General features: G+C 49.3%; 9 protein-coding genes across 9 annotated transcripts; 6 read left to right on the plus strand and 3 right to left on the minus strand.

Moving 5' to 3' along the window:
* The first annotated feature begins 54 nt into the window (after positions 1-54).
* On the plus strand, positions 55-2,034 carry BT62DRAFT_84027 (uncharacterized protein). Its single transcript, XM_043182439.1, has 15 exons — positions 55-92; positions 141-249; positions 303-315; positions 374-470; positions 521-540; positions 600-642; positions 691-721; positions 829-906; positions 964-1,076; positions 1,136-1,189; positions 1,246-1,273; positions 1,322-1,517; positions 1,571-1,596; positions 1,658-1,663; positions 1,716-2,034. The coding sequence occupies exons 2-15, from the start codon at positions 215-217 to the stop codon at positions 1,855-1,857; spliced, it is 882 nt and encodes a 293-aa protein (XP_043040233.1). The 5' UTR covers positions 55-92; positions 141-214; the 3' UTR covers positions 1,858-2,034.
* On the minus strand, positions 1,910-4,143 carry BT62DRAFT_1075503 (NADPH-dependent alcohol dehydrogenase). The gene is made up of 13 exons (XM_043179121.1): positions 3,995-4,143; positions 3,621-3,941; positions 3,476-3,570; positions 3,404-3,423; positions 3,222-3,352; positions 3,097-3,174; positions 2,873-3,046; positions 2,705-2,819; positions 2,556-2,648; positions 2,382-2,502; positions 2,209-2,328; positions 2,086-2,152; positions 1,910-2,034 (listed from the first exon to the last, which is right to left on the minus strand). Exons 2-13 carry the CDS (start codon positions 3,647-3,649, stop codon positions 1,995-1,997), a joined length of 1,083 nt encoding a protein of 360 aa, XP_043040234.1. The 5' UTR covers positions 3,650-3,941; positions 3,995-4,143; the 3' UTR covers positions 1,910-1,994.
* Positions 3,884-5,296, plus strand: BT62DRAFT_83996 (uncharacterized protein). The gene is made up of 5 exons (XM_043182438.1): positions 3,884-3,927; positions 3,983-4,160; positions 4,212-4,263; positions 4,322-5,079; positions 5,127-5,296. The coding sequence occupies exons 2-5, from the start codon at positions 4,117-4,119 to the stop codon at positions 5,212-5,214; spliced, it is 942 nt and encodes a 313-aa protein (XP_043040235.1). The 5' UTR covers positions 3,884-3,927; positions 3,983-4,116; the 3' UTR covers positions 5,215-5,296.
* Positions 5,297-5,325: 29 nt separating this feature from the next.
* On the plus strand, positions 5,326-6,758 carry BT62DRAFT_931304 (uncharacterized protein). The gene has a single exon (XM_043186099.1). It carries the CDS (start codon positions 5,785-5,787, stop codon positions 6,301-6,303), a length of 519 nt encoding a protein of 172 aa, XP_043040236.1. The 5' UTR covers positions 5,326-5,784; the 3' UTR covers positions 6,304-6,758.
* BT62DRAFT_931306 (uncharacterized protein) lies at positions 6,333-7,193 on the plus strand. Its single transcript, XM_043186100.1, has 2 exons — positions 6,333-6,876; positions 6,936-7,193. The coding sequence occupies exons 1-2, from the start codon at positions 6,833-6,835 to the stop codon at positions 7,075-7,077; spliced, it is 186 nt and encodes a 61-aa protein (XP_043040237.1). The 5' UTR covers positions 6,333-6,832; the 3' UTR covers positions 7,078-7,193.
* A 37-nt stretch (positions 7,194-7,230) lies between these two features.
* BT62DRAFT_931308 (Fes1-domain-containing protein) lies at positions 7,231-8,769 on the plus strand. The gene is made up of 4 exons (XM_043186101.1): positions 7,231-7,456; positions 7,506-7,533; positions 7,584-7,717; positions 7,760-8,769. Exons 1-4 carry the CDS (start codon positions 7,253-7,255, stop codon positions 8,357-8,359), a joined length of 966 nt encoding a protein of 321 aa, XP_043040238.1. The 5' UTR covers positions 7,231-7,252; the 3' UTR covers positions 8,360-8,769.
* Positions 8,360-10,809, minus strand: BT62DRAFT_980406 (kinase-like protein; the record flags this gene model as incomplete). Its single annotated transcript, XM_043189509.1, has 10 exons — positions 8,360-8,830; positions 8,878-9,025; positions 9,078-9,437; positions 9,485-9,558; positions 9,605-9,896; positions 9,944-9,973; positions 10,023-10,082; positions 10,151-10,197; positions 10,244-10,336; positions 10,384-10,809. 10 exons carry the CDS (start codon positions 10,807-10,809, stop codon positions 8,360-8,362), a joined length of 2,001 nt encoding a protein of 666 aa, XP_043040239.1.
* A 192-nt stretch (positions 10,810-11,001) lies between these two features.
* Positions 11,002-14,589, plus strand: BT62DRAFT_948549 (uncharacterized protein). Its single transcript, XM_043188074.1, has 8 exons — positions 11,002-12,297; positions 12,343-12,979; positions 13,034-13,293; positions 13,348-13,443; positions 13,496-13,846; positions 13,899-13,971; positions 14,022-14,077; positions 14,133-14,589. Exons 1-8 carry the CDS (start codon positions 11,036-11,038, stop codon positions 14,473-14,475), a joined length of 3,078 nt encoding a protein of 1,025 aa, XP_043040240.1. The 5' UTR covers positions 11,002-11,035; the 3' UTR covers positions 14,476-14,589.
* Positions 14,460-16,184, minus strand: BT62DRAFT_931315 (uncharacterized protein). The gene is made up of 10 exons (XM_043186102.1): positions 15,974-16,184; positions 15,734-15,923; positions 15,596-15,682; positions 15,508-15,541; positions 15,392-15,457; positions 15,217-15,344; positions 14,981-15,160; positions 14,868-14,932; positions 14,775-14,812; positions 14,460-14,721 (listed from the first exon to the last, which is right to left on the minus strand). The coding sequence occupies exons 1-10, from the start codon at positions 15,996-15,998 to the stop codon at positions 14,572-14,574; spliced, it is 963 nt and encodes a 320-aa protein (XP_043040241.1). The 5' UTR covers positions 15,999-16,184; the 3' UTR covers positions 14,460-14,571.
* Positions 16,185-16,190: the final 6 nt, after the last annotated feature.

Consider the following 16,190-nt stretch of genomic DNA (forward strand, 5'->3'; position numbering starts at 1 on the left):
TCTTCGACGAACATCCGCTTACGATGGAGTCTAGGCTTGGAATATCATTGAAGCTATATATTCGTCATGATAGTGGCTGAGATGCGTGTGGGGTCGGTGCGTCTGTTTACCACATAAATGACCATGCTAATCGAGGTCAGGATCCTCGTCCTTGCTTGCTTCCCATCCTGTTGGTCCTCCACTTCGTACTCCGATAATATCCATAGGCCTGTTGATGGACGAGGATGCCATATCGTTAGCCAAGGATCTGTATGTCTGATCTTCTGCCGCTGTTGAGTTGCCTTGGATAATGTGTTTATCAGGCAAGCTTTCAAGGTTAACTTCTAGTTGTTGATCAACTTTGCTGCATCAGTATCAATGAAACCGACTCTAGTGGTATTATGTGGCTTCATGCACAATCATCTTCTTCGATTACTTTCTCACCTTAAGTGACGAGATTGAGTTCGCCTGGAAAGAGAGGAAGGGGCCTGGTATGATTCGCCTCTAATATGTCTTTCATCTTGTACTCATCGTCTCGAAGTATTCTATCTGTTTTTACTAGTGAGTTAGTGTTCGTGCTATGTGCTATTTTATCATTGACGATGCTCTTGGATGTGAAGAATCGCTACTGTGCTATGTCCTTTTGCGTCATCACTTTATTCGGTGAGTGATAGGGCGTCTCAAACGTTCTCGGTTATTGAACGACTGTAGCCTATTTTTCGCCATTGTGGACTTTCGAAGTGCGTGTAATCTGATGACTGTCTGGGCTTGGGACTGAACGTAAGTGATTGACAGATGTAAGCTTCTCTCTTGCGAGGAAACGTATTTCTTATTCGATAACACTATCAGCTGTAATCGATTTGCCATCGTCGAATGGTTGCAAGCCCTACTCGCCGCCATCCCAGCAGAGATAGTACTACTAATCCGGTACGAGCCTTTCCCCGGCTGCCCAATGTTCAAGGTCGCTGACTGAACATTTGTAAGGGTTTATGCCTTGACCGGAAGCAGAAAGCTATATATCGTACTTCTCAGCCTCCTGCCCATTACTCAATGTATCACTGTAATTTACGCCATGGCCCAACACGGGCAAAATAACGGTAGGGCATCAGCTAGCAATCACACCATGGTGCTTCCGCTAATTAATTAACTCTAATAGCCCTTCCCTTGCCGGACTTATCAGCGCAGTCTTATGGAATTGATCCATTTCATGGTAGGCAAGCGTCTATCGATCTGCATGTATATATACTATTTACCGACCCATTCTAGTCTGCATATTATTTTCCGATCCAGTAATGTACGTTAACGATCACCTGGCTCGACGAAAAGCCTCATCAAAACATAGGGACACGCTTTATCTGGCAGGGTCTATTCTTTTCGACAGTATAGTTTTTATTATCACTCTACAAGTCACTATTCAGTATCACAAGATAATTCCTAGAGCTCTCCTTCTCCAAAGAATTCAGCGAGACGGAACGTTGTACTTTGGCATCATACTCACCGGAAATGCCCTCTGGATGCTTTTTTCCCTGTGTAGTCGGGTAAGCCACCCTATAACTGATAGCATTCACCTGCCTTGCCGACGAGCCATCAGCCCGGTTTGAAATTGATCAATGCCCAGTGTGTGCTCTTTATTAATTTTCCTGATCTTTCAAGACGGTTGATGGATATCTAGACCCAGTATGATGTAAGTAACCGAATTTCAACTTCAAATCCGAAATTCAATCTATTCTGTGCAGACTTACGTCTGTTATGATCAGTCGTTTGACGCTTTCATTACGACGCGTGAGCCATGAACGTTATTCTGCTTGGAGCTTCAAAGCTTTCGAGTTTAGTGACACATTGCCACGCAACGAATCGACGGGGGCAGGAGTATCTTGACTCGGAAGTAAACTTCGAGTACAAGCAAATATGCGACAGGTGTCATCGTTAAAAGTAACAGTTTCGATTGAGGGCTCGTGTGATACCACTACAATGTTATTGAATTCATGCCCTGTGGGGTCTTCTATTCTACAGCTTCAAGTCGTGGTTATCTTCGAATCAGTTCGTAAATCCGCCCTGGTAAGGAGATGAGATCCGTATTCGTAGTTTAAACCTAGGGAAACGCACTTGAGAACATGTCGGTACTTGACTTTATTTGCCTTGACGCGCTTCACGCATTCCCCGACTTCGGACACTGGGAAGGGAGACATCATGTGAGGAAGCAGTCCGCATTCCTGTCATAAAACGCACTAGGCCTGATGTCAATCCAGCTCTTAACACCTTTCTCTACTGCGAGATTGAGCATCTGAATGGATTCCTTCTTGCTCCCTATGTGTGAACCACTCAAGGCACATCCATTAGTAATAAAGCCTGAAAATCGTCAGTTTTGCTGGGGTATGGGATCAGAACGAGGAGATACTGACTAGCTCCCCGGAGATCAGGTAATTTCTCATCGGGTAAAGCAACCATAACGAGCTTTCCATGGACAATGAGTGTCTGTAAGAGCTTCGTTAATGGAATTCCATGAGAGACGTCAGCCGTGCACTAAAGATACGATAGTAAGTTTGAGTACGGTGGAGGCGGTGTCTCGTGCGTACTATGATGAGATCCAAGGTCATCTCCATGTTCTCTAACGCGTCGGGTTCGCGAGTTACGACAAATTTATCCGCGCCCATCTCGATGGCATCGGCCTGATAGAACGAGTTAATAATCAATGCTACCAAAGGGTTCAGACTCGGACATTCACCTTCTTCCCTGTGCTGCTGCTGAAAACAGTGACCTCAGCTCCCAAAGCTTTGGCGAACTGAATCGCATAGTGGCCCAGCCCGCCGACTCCAACAATGCCAACTTTCTTGCCGGGACTGAGAAAACATTCAGCTCAGGTTTGACGAAACGTTTTGCGGTAAAGTCATACCCAGTGCCATTACGAACCAATGGGCTGAAGACTGTGAGTCCAGCACACAGCATGGGTGCAGCCTGCTCCGAGGAAAGTTTTTCGGGTATTGGGAACACATAACGTTCGGAAACGCGGATAGCAGTCGAGTAGCCGCCGTATGCCATGTCTCCGTTGGGGTATTTGGCATTATATCTGGGTACATATTATGAGAATTTGAAAGTAAGGATGAACCATCCACGAACGTGTCAACCAAATGACGACAATAGTTTTCGTTGTCGTTTTTGCAGTTGGCGCATTTGTTGCAAGACCAAACTTGAGCACTATGAAGTTATTATTTAATGAAGATTGGAGGATGCTAAACACGCACCCAACACCAACACGGTCACCTGGTTTGAATTCCTTCACTTTGGCTCCAACGCGAACGACCTGGCCAACGATTTCATGGCCTGGGATGACAGGAAGCATGGGCTTGCCCCATCCGCCTGTGATAGTGTGGAGCTGAGAACGCGTCAATTACTGAGAAGTTTCGCTGAACGGTGTTCCTCTTACATCGCTACCGCAAATACCACCTGAGGGGTGTTTTTCATCACTTGTGAATCACGACAAACGAACAAAACATACAGAAGTCAATTTTGATATCCAGGTCTTCCTCGTCAAAAGCCTTGGGGGTAAAGTCAATGATCTTGAATTCCGTCCATTTGGAAGTGTCGTGAACGCTACAAAGAAGGTCAAAAGACGCAAAACGGAGCAGAGAATGGAGACGGACGCGTATCCTTTCCATTGTAATTCAGACATTGTGGTTATAGTTGAAGTGAGAGTTGCGCCGGTGGGGGGACGCAGTATTTATTGAATTTAGTCGCTATCTTGAGGAAAAACGTCATGGCGGTGTCATGGACGATCGGGAAAAAAATTTTGCCACAATAACAATCCATGACATTTCCTTTGACATTATTTTTGCCACCTTTGCTGAGACTGTGTGCCCCAGAACGCGTCTCTAATTAGTTTCGAGAGATAAGCTTCAGATGCAACTCTGAGCAGTGACTGTTTCTGAGGTAGCCAGTTAATCGCAAAAGGTATGTAGCTCCTTCTATCAAATGAATAAATCAGTCTCAGTAGAACCCACAATAGGCTAGTACATACGTCGTACATCCTTGGATGGGTGGGGCGCATGTTGTTGATGGCACTAAAGACACCGTCGCGCTGACTTCTCTTGATCCTCATTCCCGTCTTTGCTTCACATTTCGCCGCCAGCCTCAGCAAAAATGGCATTTGTCTGGAGCGATGATTTGGTAACTTCAGAGTCCCGGCAAGCGCTGTTTCTTCTGATTTTGTTCGGCGTCAGTAATCGGCTTATTAGGCACATCATTGTGTTTTCAGGGCCTTTCCTTTGTTTACCCTCACAGAAACATGTAAGTCGATGATTCATTTGGCTCTCTCATGAAATCCTTCATCTCTTCCATATTCCAGGCCAAAGTCTCATCCTACGTACGTCTTGCCCCTTCGTCTTCAACGCCACACTGCCTTGCATACAGCAGCGATACAGTGGATCGTCATTCCAACTCTCCGTACAAGCGGCCTAAAGGAAGGGACAAGAAGATCTACGCCAAGACTAAGAGAAGGTCACACAAATCTCGAGTAATTCAAGGAGATGACACTTTGGCTGGTACCCAAGCTCCCCTACATTTGGCATCTGCCAACTCCCGTGGCGACTCCCTGGTTTCCGCAGACGATGACTCTTCTGGCTCTTGGTATAGTATCTACGATGGTGATGTCCCCCTAGTCGCTCGATCTGGTGTCTGCAGCGGCAACACGTATTACTATCCATCTGAAGAATCGACAGGTGTCCTGCCCGCGACAGAAGGAGCTCCTCGGCACAACTACGACGCAAATGACTTGTCCCTAGATGGCCTCCAACACCGGTATGCCGAAACTGAAGTTGGCTTTCGGGCATTTGCTGATCTTCGCAGTCTATTAGAAAAAATGGATATGTGGATCGCCAGCTACTCACAAAGAACCACATTCTCTGGGGGATACACTGATGCCAGCAATGATCTTCAGCGGGACGATGCTGTGTTTCCTCTGCTTGGGTACTATTCGACGGTCGGGAACGCCTTTCAGCCCAACTTGGAAGCTCGAGGGGATGGAGAGCCTTTGTCTCCCATCACAGATGCCGAGCGTAGCGAAGCCTATACTGCGTGGGAAGACGAGTTCTGTGTCTATGATCAGTGAGTTCTGAGCGTTGGGAGAGGTTTCCTTGAGGCTGATGTGGCAGTAGTCACCAAGGACGCTTTATGTTTGATGGAGACGTTGAGCCGGAAGCCCGTTCTGAGGCGACGTGGCCCGACTCGTGTACATTGTAAATTTTATCAGAAAATGGTGATACCATCCGTCATTAGATATAATAAGTACAGTAATACATACTAGTCATACTGTGGACGACAAGGTGCCGCGAAATCTTCCTACATTTGATGCTGAGCAAAAGGTGCGCGCTATAGCAGGGACTAGTAAATCACGGCGGCCCGACTACAAATCTCCGAACATGATCGACCTCCTGAAATCGAGCGCGTCCAGTACTGGAAGTCAATTTATTTGCTCCTAGGCAATGTTCGAACGACAAAGTTAGCAGCCCCCAAAAGCGAAGAATAGCAGGCATTCTTCTCAGACAATACTTTGTGCTGGTAGAGCTACGCGGAAAGAGGGCATTGACTGTAGAACAAGGCGGAATAATTCATCTGGAACGTTTAGGAAAATCTTAATATAAATTCAACAGGAGTTGGCAATTCTAGAATTTGCAGGTCTAAAAGGGGCCTACATAAGTAATATGAATGGGCAGAGTACTGCTTGTTGCTCGTTGCTCGGCGCCATCACGCACACCAAAAGTAAGCAGCAAGCTTTTTGTTGCGAGACGACGAGACTGACGGCTCTGAAGAATGCACTCGAACATCTACATTGCACTGTACAACACCGAAGACGGCGAAGGAAAATATCACTGGGCACTGATCATTCGTGACCCGGAGCACAAGCTCAGCGAGCCGCTGTGCGTGTACCAAATTGTAAAAAAGAAGAAATGGGAGACGAACCATGATGGCGGGGCACGATTGTCGGCGCCGCTGTTGTGTTTAATCGAGATGCCGTCTCTGGAGACGAATCCGAAGGAGGTGGACGCGTTTATCCGACAGCAGCCGGCGGGGCAAGGTAGCTCTGCATTGCTGCGGGGCCAGAAGGGATGGAGCAGTGCGCACTGGGTGATCCGGACGCTTGAGGGTATGGCGGAGCTGCGGTGGTTCGAAGAATCGGTGGGGGACCACGCCGACTTTTACGACTACATTGCGAATGTGAAGGGAAAGAACTACGAGCAGGGTGTTGCTGCCGGGCCGGAGTTTGCGCATGTATATGGGGCACACATGGGCATCACAGTGGACGGGATCCGAGTGCTCGATACGATGTAGACCACATGACTGGTGTGTAATAAACTTGATGTCTATCTCCACGCTATGGCGGCAGCTGGAAGGGAAAGAGAGAATGCTACAGCGGACATTCGCAAGTGCAGGGTCATCGATAAAGTGGTGGTTGAGCAGCACCTATGTGGTGCGAGAAGAGAGTGGATGAAGATTGTAAGGAGGCAGAGGAATATCGTCTGGGACTGGAAGACGAAGGGCGATATCAAGAAGAGGCTGAATTTGACGAGGCAGGACATGCTCACGACCGGGGATGGAAGTTGTCGTACAGGTGAAGATGTCGTCTGCTGCCATCGATGCTGCGGGGATGAGGGCGTCTACGATACCGAGTACAGGGCTGCCTCCGTCCCTTCCAACGATGATTCTTGTGATACCGAACGCGATTGCAATGTTTTCGTGTTCACCGAGACAGGGTACCAGAAGGAGTATTGTGGTCTGAATCGAACCAAGGGGCGTCGAAAGGCGGAGGACACGGCCAAGTGACGTCATTATACAGGTCTGATCCCTTACCACCACAACAATGCCCTCCTCTTCTGCTGATGTATGCCTCTACTTTGTCGCAATGTATGTATGTTTTCCTTTATCATCATAAATACATCCATTTCTTCAACTCTTTTCCCCAGCATCGTACCTCCCGTGCCCGTGCTGATTAGTATGTTGCACCCTGCTATCGTGAACATCATTGACCGTGCTCGTGCTCGTGCGCGTGCTCAGAACGAGGCTGCGCTGCCGATTTCTGGATCAACATTGCACTGTGTGTGCTAGGGTGGATTCCGGGTGTTATCCATGCTTGGTGAGTGCGAGCGACGCCTGCAGGATCCGTCACGAGTTCACACGGCCAGCAGGTATATCATTTCCAAGAGTGAAGGTGCTATGTAAACTGATGTATTGTAAATAATAAAAATAATTCTGAAAATAATCTTCCTTTACTTTGTTCAGGATGGAATCGCTTCTACGATGGTCAATTGAACACTCTGGCCCTTCCGTCGGTGCTCCCCAGCCAAGAACAGACCTCGACGCTGGTGTCATTGATCTCATTCTCGGCAAGTCCGATGCTGAGCTCATGAAGGAGGACCTCGCAGTGGCCTCAGATCCACACCACTCGGAAGACGCCAGGGTAGACGCCCTTGATCACCTCGAGATGGTCCGTCTCTTTCTCTTCCACACACATCCCCGTGCTCACCTGTACCCAGCTAATAGAACAAATCGACAATGCCAACAGTACGCGCTGCTTTTCCTTCCTTCAATCTTCCAAGCCTAACCCAGGCCAGATCTCGAGCAACTGGAAATGTGGCAGCCACTGCACTCGCTGCTCACCTCTCCCGACTCGACAGACGTGATCGTCTTGCAGGCCCTATGGGTCATCGGCACTGCCCTCCAGAACAACCCCGCCGCTCAGCAAACGGTATGTCCAGTCTCGTCCCAGGCAAATCTAACACTTCCACAGTACCTCTCATCCAATCCCCTCCCGACCTTGACCGCCTTTCTCGTCCCTGCAAATTCTTCACCACAGATCAGGAGCAAGGCCCTCTACGCCCTCTCAGGCCTCCTCAAGCACAATGCTCCTGCAGTAAAAGCCCTCGCATCCGACGCCTGGCTCAAGTTGCGCGCCGCACTTGCCGATCCAGAGATCACCGTTCGGAGAAAGGCCGTCTTTTTGTTGAATACCCTTCTCACCCCGAATGAAACCACGGTACAAGCCGGGCCTGTGCATCCCAACTCCCATGCCCCCAATCTTGTTGACCCAAGTCGAGCAGAAACATCCTCTGTGGCCCGCCGCCCCATGGAGGAGCAAGGTATCTTTGCCGCTGTCGTTGGCGCGCTCGTAGACCCGCTGCCGTATGGCGAGGACGGAGACGTCTTGGAGCCTGATCTCGATTTTGAGGAAAAGAGCATCAGGCTCCTCTGGACGTACATGGTCGCCTGCGATGGTGTCTTGGATCCGGAACAAAAGAAAAAACTCGCACAGTGGGTTGCCAGCCGCACCGCCGACAGGTGGGCCTTTAGTCACGACGAGTTTAGCCTATTTGAAGCTGCATTGCACTAGCTACACATTACAACATATGTCACTACTGCGTCCTAATTTAACAACCAATATGTGAAGCATTCCAAATACGATCGATACCCACAGCCCTTCAAACCATGTATCTACCACGGCAAGAATCAATACAATGATAGACAGCCCAGTCCGCAAGTGCCCATCGGGGCACATAGTCGCAACATCCAGCACCTTGGCGACGAGGATGCACGACTTGGCTGACCTCACGAAAAGCGTCATTTTCAGCCGCTTTATTGGCACCACCGTCATCGCCGGTGCTGCCTCGTCATGCCCATCATCTGGCGCAGGTAGACCCAGTAGAGGCACTTTTTCCTCTTCGCCTTCGCTATTCAGGACTGCAGCTTCGCCGACAACGTTCGTCGTCTCTTCCGCGGTAGGTTCCGGACTTGGTCTTCGTACCATCTGCATCAAAGACGTCGATGCTGTCCGTGTACGCCGCGGCTCTTTGACTGCATCCAGCTGTGACGAATGAGCTTCCCACTTTTAAAGCATAAGGAGTGACTCACTCCGCCTTCTCGAATTGCAGTCAGAACCCGCTCGCAGGACGGCCGTGCAGATGGATTGGGATTCAGCAGTGTTTCTAGCAGAACAGTGTACGCTCGTGATAGCTTGCGGCCCTCGAATGCCGCAACCTGCGCTGCTGTTCTTTTGAATCTGGAAGCACGCTTGATGAATTATAAAGTTACACTTTACAAACGCAACTTGCCCTGGATAGTTCAACACTTCTTGCTCCAGCCGATCCATTTTGTCACCTTCTGCAAGAGAATTCAGCATTGTCTCGCTCGCATCGCCAGCCGCAGCGTAATGATAGGGTAATTTGAAGAAGAGTAGCTTGTGTAGGATCATGCCAAGTGACCACATATCGGATTTCGAGTCTACCTGGCGGAGAAGACCCGTCTGAGGCGATGGCAAGGATTCAGGAGACGTATATTCCAGTCTGAGGGTTCTTTTAGTGATGAATAGCTCCATAACGAGCTGGACCCACGTTCCAGTATTTCCCGAGCGTACTTGGGACGTGTTCACCATGTCGCGGGACGTACCAAAGTCAGATAACATGGCTCGCGGTCTAGTAATGGTTCGGTACCCAGATTTAAGAAGAGAAGATGATCGTACATTAGCTTTCCTTCATCCCATGTTAGTAGCACGTTGCCAGGCTTGAGGTCCAGGTGCAATATAGACTTGTCATGCTGAACAGATTGAGACGGATCCTTGCCCAGGCGATGGCCACTTTACCAGAAAAGACAATCCCTCTACGACGTCTGTAAAGATGCTTTTTACTTCCTCTGGACTGAGGAGATGCACTGCAGTCCACGTTTGCGTCCCCTGACGCGCTTGTCCATTCATACGTTGTCTGAGCTGCTCCTTTTCCTCTGGTGAGGCGCGCTGGAATGCCCTGTATGCACGAATCCTTGCTGAACGCGAGTTAATGTTTGACGTTGCACCATTACCATTCAAGGCGCCATTGGGGTTGATGTGGATGTGTCGAGTCTCGCGTCCAAGACGCTCATCGATAAAGTCGTCGAGGCTAGTGTGGATTCAAACGGATGCATCAGTGGGTGAAACTATGCCCACCTTCCACCTTCAGCCCATTGCATGAGAATGCTAGCCCACGGTAAGTTAAAGGAACAGGAAATGGACGTCGAAGCTCAACTGTAACGTGGGAACCCGGGGACCGAACGAAGAGAATTGAGCGCTTTCGAGCCAGGAGTGGCTGAAAGAAGATGGAGGAGTTACCGGTTGAAAAAAAAAGAAAAAGAAAAGAAGGGTGGAGGAACGTACTGGTACGTTATGATATTGGGATGATGAAGCCGCTCAAGTAGGCGAACCTGGTGGAAATGAGTTACATAGATTTTGGGATGAGAAGCGGCTAACTTCACGAAGGATATTTAACAGGTACGAGTGAGATTGCCCGACTGCAACTTTTTTGACGGCAAAATGACCTAGTGGATTTCCGTCCAGGACATGCTGTGAAAGGGTTGGTCACAAAAGTCAAGTCAGAGCTGGAGTGATACCTGACAAAGGTATACGCTTCCATTTGCGCCCATCCCTAGCTTGCTCTCTTCGGTAAAGAAGGCCTTGAAATATCCATTTGCAAGGGCCTCTGCAGAGAAACCGCTGGCACCGTCGTCAGCCTCCATAGGCGGCGGCGTTGACGGCCTCGACCATGTATCATTCACGATGGACAGCAAGTGAAAATAATTCGATGCACGAGAATGAAACTCGGGGTCCGGTTCATCCTGGGACTCTGGTGGCAGCGGTCTCTTGCAATACGGACAGCCAGATCTCGGACGAGCTTGCGAGGACTGTCGGATAGCCAGAGCATGACTAGTGGGATTGTAGAGTACGACTTGGTTGGATGCGTGGAAGATGGCTTGCCAGGTAGGATCTGGGGGTACGAGTGCTGCGGTCTCGTCAATGTCCTCGTCGTCGTCGAACATGGTGCTCGCGTAGCTAATTGGACGGCACCACCTCGTGGATGTCCAATGACGCAACGAACATGTCTATATTCGGATATACATCACGGTACCGAGCATTTGTCAGATTTTAGTTACTCTGACTACTGGTTCCATCATCCTGTTACTCTTAACAGCTTACTTCGGTCGTGAGTCCCGTTTTTCTTCGATTTTGTTGTTGTCATCCCTTCCTGAAGAACCCAACAGCTGTATGGAAATAGCTGCTCTCCCTCCTCAGAGTATAGATTCAGTTGAACCTCGACCTAACCATCGCGGTAATCGTCGAAATAAACCTACAAATGCCTCATTGGATGGACACTCATCGACCATTAATTCTTCGAGAGGGGAGGTGGCAGTGGAAGAGACACCGCCGGACGGTTCTTCGCGTAATCGACGACGACGACCAAAGCGTGGACCTGCCGGGGCGTCCATCGATTCTGCAAAGAGCCAAAGGTCAAACACGACGAACAGCGGCGAGCATGTAGAGAGCTCACAACGATCCGGACGACAACATGAACCTCGAGTACCTGGCGATGACCCATCGGAAGAGCCATCTTCATCACGACCAAAACCTCCAAACGGCGGTCGTAGGGGTGTCAAGTTCAATGCTGGACTCACATCCGATTCTCCTTCCCAGTCCCCCCACGGATGGGGCAAGCATAAAGCCAAGGACCCTCCCAGCGACCAAGCTAATGACCTCACATCCATCCTCATACGTGGCCTAAGCACCCGTCCCTATACCGATTGTCCTATTTGTTTCAACGCGATCCATCCACCCCAACCTACATGGAGTTGCTCCCCTTCCATTCCCATACTCCCTCCCGGAGAGTCTGCAGAGCTTTTCGTTCCCCAGTATTGCTGGACGACCTTCCATCTCAAATGCATTCACTCGTGGTCGGAAAAGAGTTACAACGAAGTTAAAGAGGCCTGGCGCGCGAGGGGAGAGGAGAGGCGAGGCGAATGGAGATGTCCTGGATGTCAGGGAAGGCGAGGCATGCTTATCGGCGGCTATCGGTGCTTCTGTGGGTCGACACCATCGCCTAATGCCCGTCTCGCGACGCCTCACTCATGCGGGAACCCTTGCTCGCGACCTCGGGTTGGTTGTCCTCATCCCTGTCCGCTCTCATGCCATCCAGGTCCCTGCCCTCCGTGTAAAATCATGCTGGAAGTCCCATGCGGGTGCCCTCGAAGGCGTGTCGTTCCAGTTCGGTGTGGGGAGGATAAAAGGGTCTCTTGTAATGAGGTCTGCTCGAAACGTCTTAACTGCGGGAAGCATTTTTGCCAGGAGATGTGTCATCAAGGAGATTGTGCAAGCTGCGAGCAACGCGAGATGAGTAAATGTTGGTGCGGTAAAGCACAAAGAGAGGTGCCTTGTGGAGAGGGAAGTCAATGGCTAGGTGCCATTGGATGCGGTGGAGATGAGCCAGGGCCCTGCGACGTGAAGGGTTTCTCCTGTGATAGTGTATGTCAAAGGTATGCAATTCAGCATGCGTAGCTATCTCATACTGATCATTTTAGGTTCTACGATTGTTGCAGACACGCATGCCAAAAATCTTGTCATCCTCCCTCATCCGCCGCTGCCCAATGTCCCTTCTCGCCTGTCACAATCACGACTTGTCCATGTGGCAAACGTACGATCGCGCCTCCAGAAACAGATGCCGCAAAATACGACTTTGCATCTCGTACCACTTGTTCGGCGCCAATCCCGACTTGTGATGCACCATGTAACAAACTTCACGCGACTTGCGAGCATCCCTGCAAAGCCAAGTGCCATATCGGTGAATGTCCACCCTGTTCCGAAGTGCTTGTCCGTCCTTGTCGATGTGGGAATATTCGTCGAAGCACCAAATGTGGCGATCTCCATGATAAGGACCGTAACGAAATCAACATTCTATGCACTAAAGCATGTCCTGCGCTTCGAGCATGCGGGAGGCACCAGTGTAACCGTCTTTGTTGTCCCCTCGCGTCGTTGGCAGTCAAAACAAAGGGCAAGAAACGTATGATCACGCCTGCGGAGGATATTGGTGAAGGTCCAGGAGGTTTACACGAATGTGATCTGATCTGCGGTAAGATGCTCACTTGCGGAAATCACCGGTGCGAGGAACGAGACCATAAGGGACCGTGTGGCCCGTGTCTGAGGAGCTCGTTTGAAGAGGTATGCCGCCAATGATTTTGTTCCCTTCTATCTCCCATCACTGACTTGACGTAGCTGATCTGCTTTTGTGAACGTACGGTGCTAGAACCTCCAATTCCATGCGGGACAGAGATTAAATGTTCATATCCCTGCGTAATGCCGGCTCCTCCCTGCGGACATCCCAAAACTCCCCATCCTTGCCATGGAGACGATATCCCTTGTCCTCCTTGTTTTTCCTTAACGAAACGGCTATGTGCATGTGGCAAAAACGAAGTCGATAACATAAAATGTTCGTTGCCTCGTGAGAAGGTCGGTTGCGGCACTGTCTGTGGCAAGTAGGTCAAATATTTCCCTATTGTTTTCGCCTACCTCACAATCCTTCCCTGTAGGCTCATGGGTTGTGGCTTCCATCGCTGTGAACGAATATGTCACTCTGACGATTGTGGGGTTTGTACGTCAATATGTGGAAAGTCGCGGAAGCTATGGTAAGTCATCTCGGCGTAATATTTCATGAAGCCACTGAAGGGCTATTGAAAGTTTGCCGTCTCATCATCCTTGCGCTGATTCTTGCCATGCCCCGTCAGCCTGTTCCGAAGTAGGGGCCTGTCAAACACTTATCACCCTTCTGTGTCCTTGTGAGAGAATTCGACAGTCTGTACCCTGCGGAAGGAGTATCAGCAATGCTGCGGGCAGGAATGGCCAGCAACAGCTGAAATGCACTTCGGAATGCTTAATAGCCAAGAGAAATGCGCGATTGGCGGAGGCGCTGGGCATCGATACTGATTCGCGAGACAAGACTGCGTCGGAGGGTGTTTACAGTGACGAACTTGTCGGATTCGCTAGGCTTAATGATAAGTTCCTTGCAGTGGTAGAGAAGGCCTTTGCTGAGTTCGTTCAAGTTTATTTCTGCAAAAGTTTTTGACTGATATTTTCACTCCAGATTCATAGGGTCAGGCAAAAAGACCCAAGTGTTACCACATATGCCTCCAGACCGAAGGCAATTTGTTCACCAAGTTGGTTCATCTGTCATTTAAAGCTGTCAATGGACTGATCATCATTTCAGCTTGCAAGTATATATAGAGTGGATACCCAGATGGTGGATCAAGAACCGCATCGGAGGTTCGTGGTGCCTACCAGCCTTCACTTATTTTCATTTTGACCAAACGGTTTCCAGCGTCCAACTGATACGCCGTATAGATACAAGAATACCTTCGCCACTTCTCTCCTCGCATGTTACCCCAACACGTCTTCCGTCACGACCGAATCTAGGCAAGCTCGGAAACCTGCGAAGCGCTGGGGTAGTGAGTCAGCCTCCATCACAGCCCACAGCAACGAGGCCTATTGTTAATGCTGGGAGAGGATGGACGGGGCCTGTCAGCCGATCCTCGACTCCTCATACCGCGTGCGTGCCGGATTTGCAGAATTTACGACCTGCCTCTCGGCCTTCCACATCCGTGCCGCAACCTCAGTCGGAAGATACGTTAGACGTTCCTGATAGCTGGGAAGATGATGTCTAATTTGGATAATTGGAGTGTCGATGTTTGCCATTGCTAAAAATACAGTATGTACTGTAGTAGAGTGTTATATATTATACAAAAGAATTAGTGCTACGGTTACCCTTCGGTCCCGGTGTACGAGGCGATAAATGGGTCTCGACTTGTGCCTGGTGCCATCCAGGATGGATTGCTATAGTGGAGGGAGAGGTTCTCTGTTTTGGGTTTCTGTTTCCCGCGAAACAAATAAAACCAGGAGTCTAAGATGTCCTGGATAACGCTAGACATAAGTCAAGTGCACACAATGAGTGGCAATATCTTACCTGTTGAGTACCAAAGAGCAAGACAGCAAGTAGCGGTACTATGGAAACTCTTATGAGTGATTTTGCCTAGTCAAAGAGCTCGGGAAAACTTACCACTGCCTAGTATAAGGTTTAGTGCAGGGCCGCGATACGAAGTAAACACAAAAACAAATCCTAGCCTTCGGGATATTGTTAGAGACGATGGAGAATAACTAACAAGGATCTACCCAATGGCCATGCATCCCACTGCGCTAAACGCCAGGACACGGAGTATCGACGATATCGTCTGGCGGTCTCTTTTTTTCCTCAGGTACATCCAGTTCTTGCGCAACTTGACCAGCACAAAAATCTCTACCAATAGACACAGCACCATTATACCTGCAACCAGCGCAGAGGAGACGTGAGACCTAGTACGCGCGTAAGCTCTGTGTATGATACGGGAAAGATAACGACAGAGACGAACGGTGTTCGATTTGCAAAGTTACAGTACATTCTCGACTCTCTTCTTGCCACAGTATCTGGATCTTGCAATCCAATAGCGAGTGAGAGCGCGGCCATTCCACCTGAGGCAAGATACGGCATTACATATAGCTAGATTCATTCATTAGCCAAGTAAGAGAGCAGGGACTAGAACTTACAAATGGTGTCCAATTGAAATGAACTCCGGAAGGTGGCGATAAAAGGGCATTCATTGAAATGGATACCTTCGAGACTGTCAATGGGATCCATGAGAGAAAGAAGATGAGAAACTAACGTGGATCACGAGTGCTGTGGTGGTGCAAGTCGTTCTTGAATAATTACGTTAAAGCACAAGACAGAGGTTGCTATGGTACCAAACTCACAAAGTAGGAACCGAATATATCAATATGGCCTGCGTTAAGCAAAGTCCGTGGGGAGGTTCCCAATCCATAGAATGACCGACAAGTAAACTGGGTATTCTGTCAAGTCTAGCATGAATCAGTATTGCACTGAGCACGCACCTATACGATATAGCCGAAGCCATCCATGTTATGATAAAGTTTAACCAGCATACGTGCCGTTTTGCGACTGTGGGAGAAAAGATCCCAGTAAGCAGGATAGTAAGGAGGCCCCCAAATCCCGCGAGTTGTAGAACGTAGAAGGCAACCAGACATCTCCTTTCCGAACCTGTATAGGACGACGTCTCCTCGCCTAGAGGCATTATCAAGAGGCATTTATGTTCAAGTGCAGAGAAAACATACGATGCAACAATTCACCGGTTATCATGGGCGCGACGATGCCTGGCCTGTTGTAAGTGGGGATGGAGGTGCGATAAGTGCATCAACAGAGCGAAACGAGAGTATAAGCGATGCAAGTTATATAACGGCAGCCCTCAATACGAAAAGAACCCCATCGGTCGTGTCATCCCCGACTTAGAATCGCCATCATCTTATGAGACTGTACTGAAGCTAGCTACTT

This window comes from Guyanagaster necrorhizus (assembly GCF_019112545.1).
Source record: "Guyanagaster necrorhizus MCA 3950 unplaced genomic scaffold BT62scaffold_11, whole genome shotgun sequence".
NCBI lineage: Eukaryota > Fungi > Basidiomycota > Agaricomycetes > Agaricales > Physalacriaceae > Guyanagaster > Guyanagaster necrorhizus.

Coding starts and splice junctions, on each gene's coding strand:
- BT62DRAFT_84027 (XM_043182439.1), top strand. CDS start 215: ATGGACGAGGATGCCATATCGTTAGCCAAGGATCT. Junction 722..828: donor CCATTGTGGACTTTCGAAGT/GCGTGTAATCTG, acceptor TAACACTATCAG/CTGTAATCGATTTGCCATCG. Junction 907..963: donor GAGATAGTACTACTAATCCG/GTACGAGCCTTT, acceptor AACATTTGTAAG/GGTTTATGCCTTGACCGGAA.
- BT62DRAFT_1075503 (XM_043179121.1), bottom strand. CDS start 3,649: ATGTCTGAATTACAATGGAAAGGATACGC. Junction 3,175..3,221: donor GGTGACCGTGTTGGTGTTGG/GTGCGTGTTTAG, acceptor ATAACTTCATAG/TGCTCAAGTTTGGTCTTGCA. Junction 2,820..2,872: donor TTGGTTCGTAATGGCACTGG/GTATGACTTTAC, acceptor ATGTTTTCTCAG/TCCCGGCAAGAAAGTTGGCA.
- BT62DRAFT_83996 (XM_043182438.1), top strand. CDS start 4,117: ATGGCATTTGTCTGGAGCGATGATTTGGTAACTTCAGAGTCCCG. Junction 4,264..4,321: donor GTTTACCCTCACAGAAACAT/GTAAGTCGATGA, acceptor TCCATATTCCAG/GCCAAAGTCTCATCCTACGT. Junction 5,080..5,126: donor GAGTTCTGTGTCTATGATCA/GTGAGTTCTGAG, acceptor CTGATGTGGCAG/TAGTCACCAAGGACGCTTTA.
- BT62DRAFT_931304 (XM_043186099.1), top strand. CDS start 5,785: ATGCACTCGAACATCTACATTGCACTGTACAACACCGAAGACGGCGAA.
- BT62DRAFT_931306 (XM_043186100.1), top strand. CDS start 6,833: ATGCCCTCCTCTTCTGCTGATGTATGCCTCTACTTTGTCGCAAT. Junction 6,877..6,935: donor TGCCTCTACTTTGTCGCAAT/GTATGTATGTTT, acceptor TCTTTTCCCCAG/CATCGTACCTCCCGTGCCCG.
- BT62DRAFT_931308 (XM_043186101.1), top strand. CDS start 7,253: ATGGAATCGCTTCTACGATGGTCAATTGAACACTCTGGCCCTTCCGTC. Junction 7,457..7,505: donor CCCTTGATCACCTCGAGATG/GTCCGTCTCTTT, acceptor ACCTGTACCCAG/CTAATAGAACAAATCGACAA. Junction 7,718..7,759: donor ACCCCGCCGCTCAGCAAACG/GTATGTCCAGTC, acceptor ACACTTCCACAG/TACCTCTCATCCAATCCCCT.
- BT62DRAFT_948549 (XM_043188074.1), top strand. CDS start 11,036: ATGGAAATAGCTGCTCTCCCTCCTCAGAGTATAGATTCAGTTGAACCT. Junction 13,444..13,495: donor GGAAAGTCGCGGAAGCTATG/GTAAGTCATCTC, acceptor GGCTATTGAAAG/TTTGCCGTCTCATCATCCTT. Junction 13,972..14,021: donor GAAGGCAATTTGTTCACCAA/GTTGGTTCATCT, acceptor TCATCATTTCAG/CTTGCAAGTATATATAGAGT.
- BT62DRAFT_931315 (XM_043186102.1), bottom strand. CDS start 15,998: ATGATAACCGGTGAATTGTTGCATC. Junction 15,345..15,391: donor ATTTCAATTGGACACCATTT/GTAAGTTCTAGT, acceptor GAATGAATCTAG/CTATATGTAATGCCGTATCT. Junction 15,161..15,216: donor AACTTTGCAAATCGAACACC/GTTCGTCTCTGT, acceptor CGCGCGTACTAG/GTCTCACGTCTCCTCTGCGC.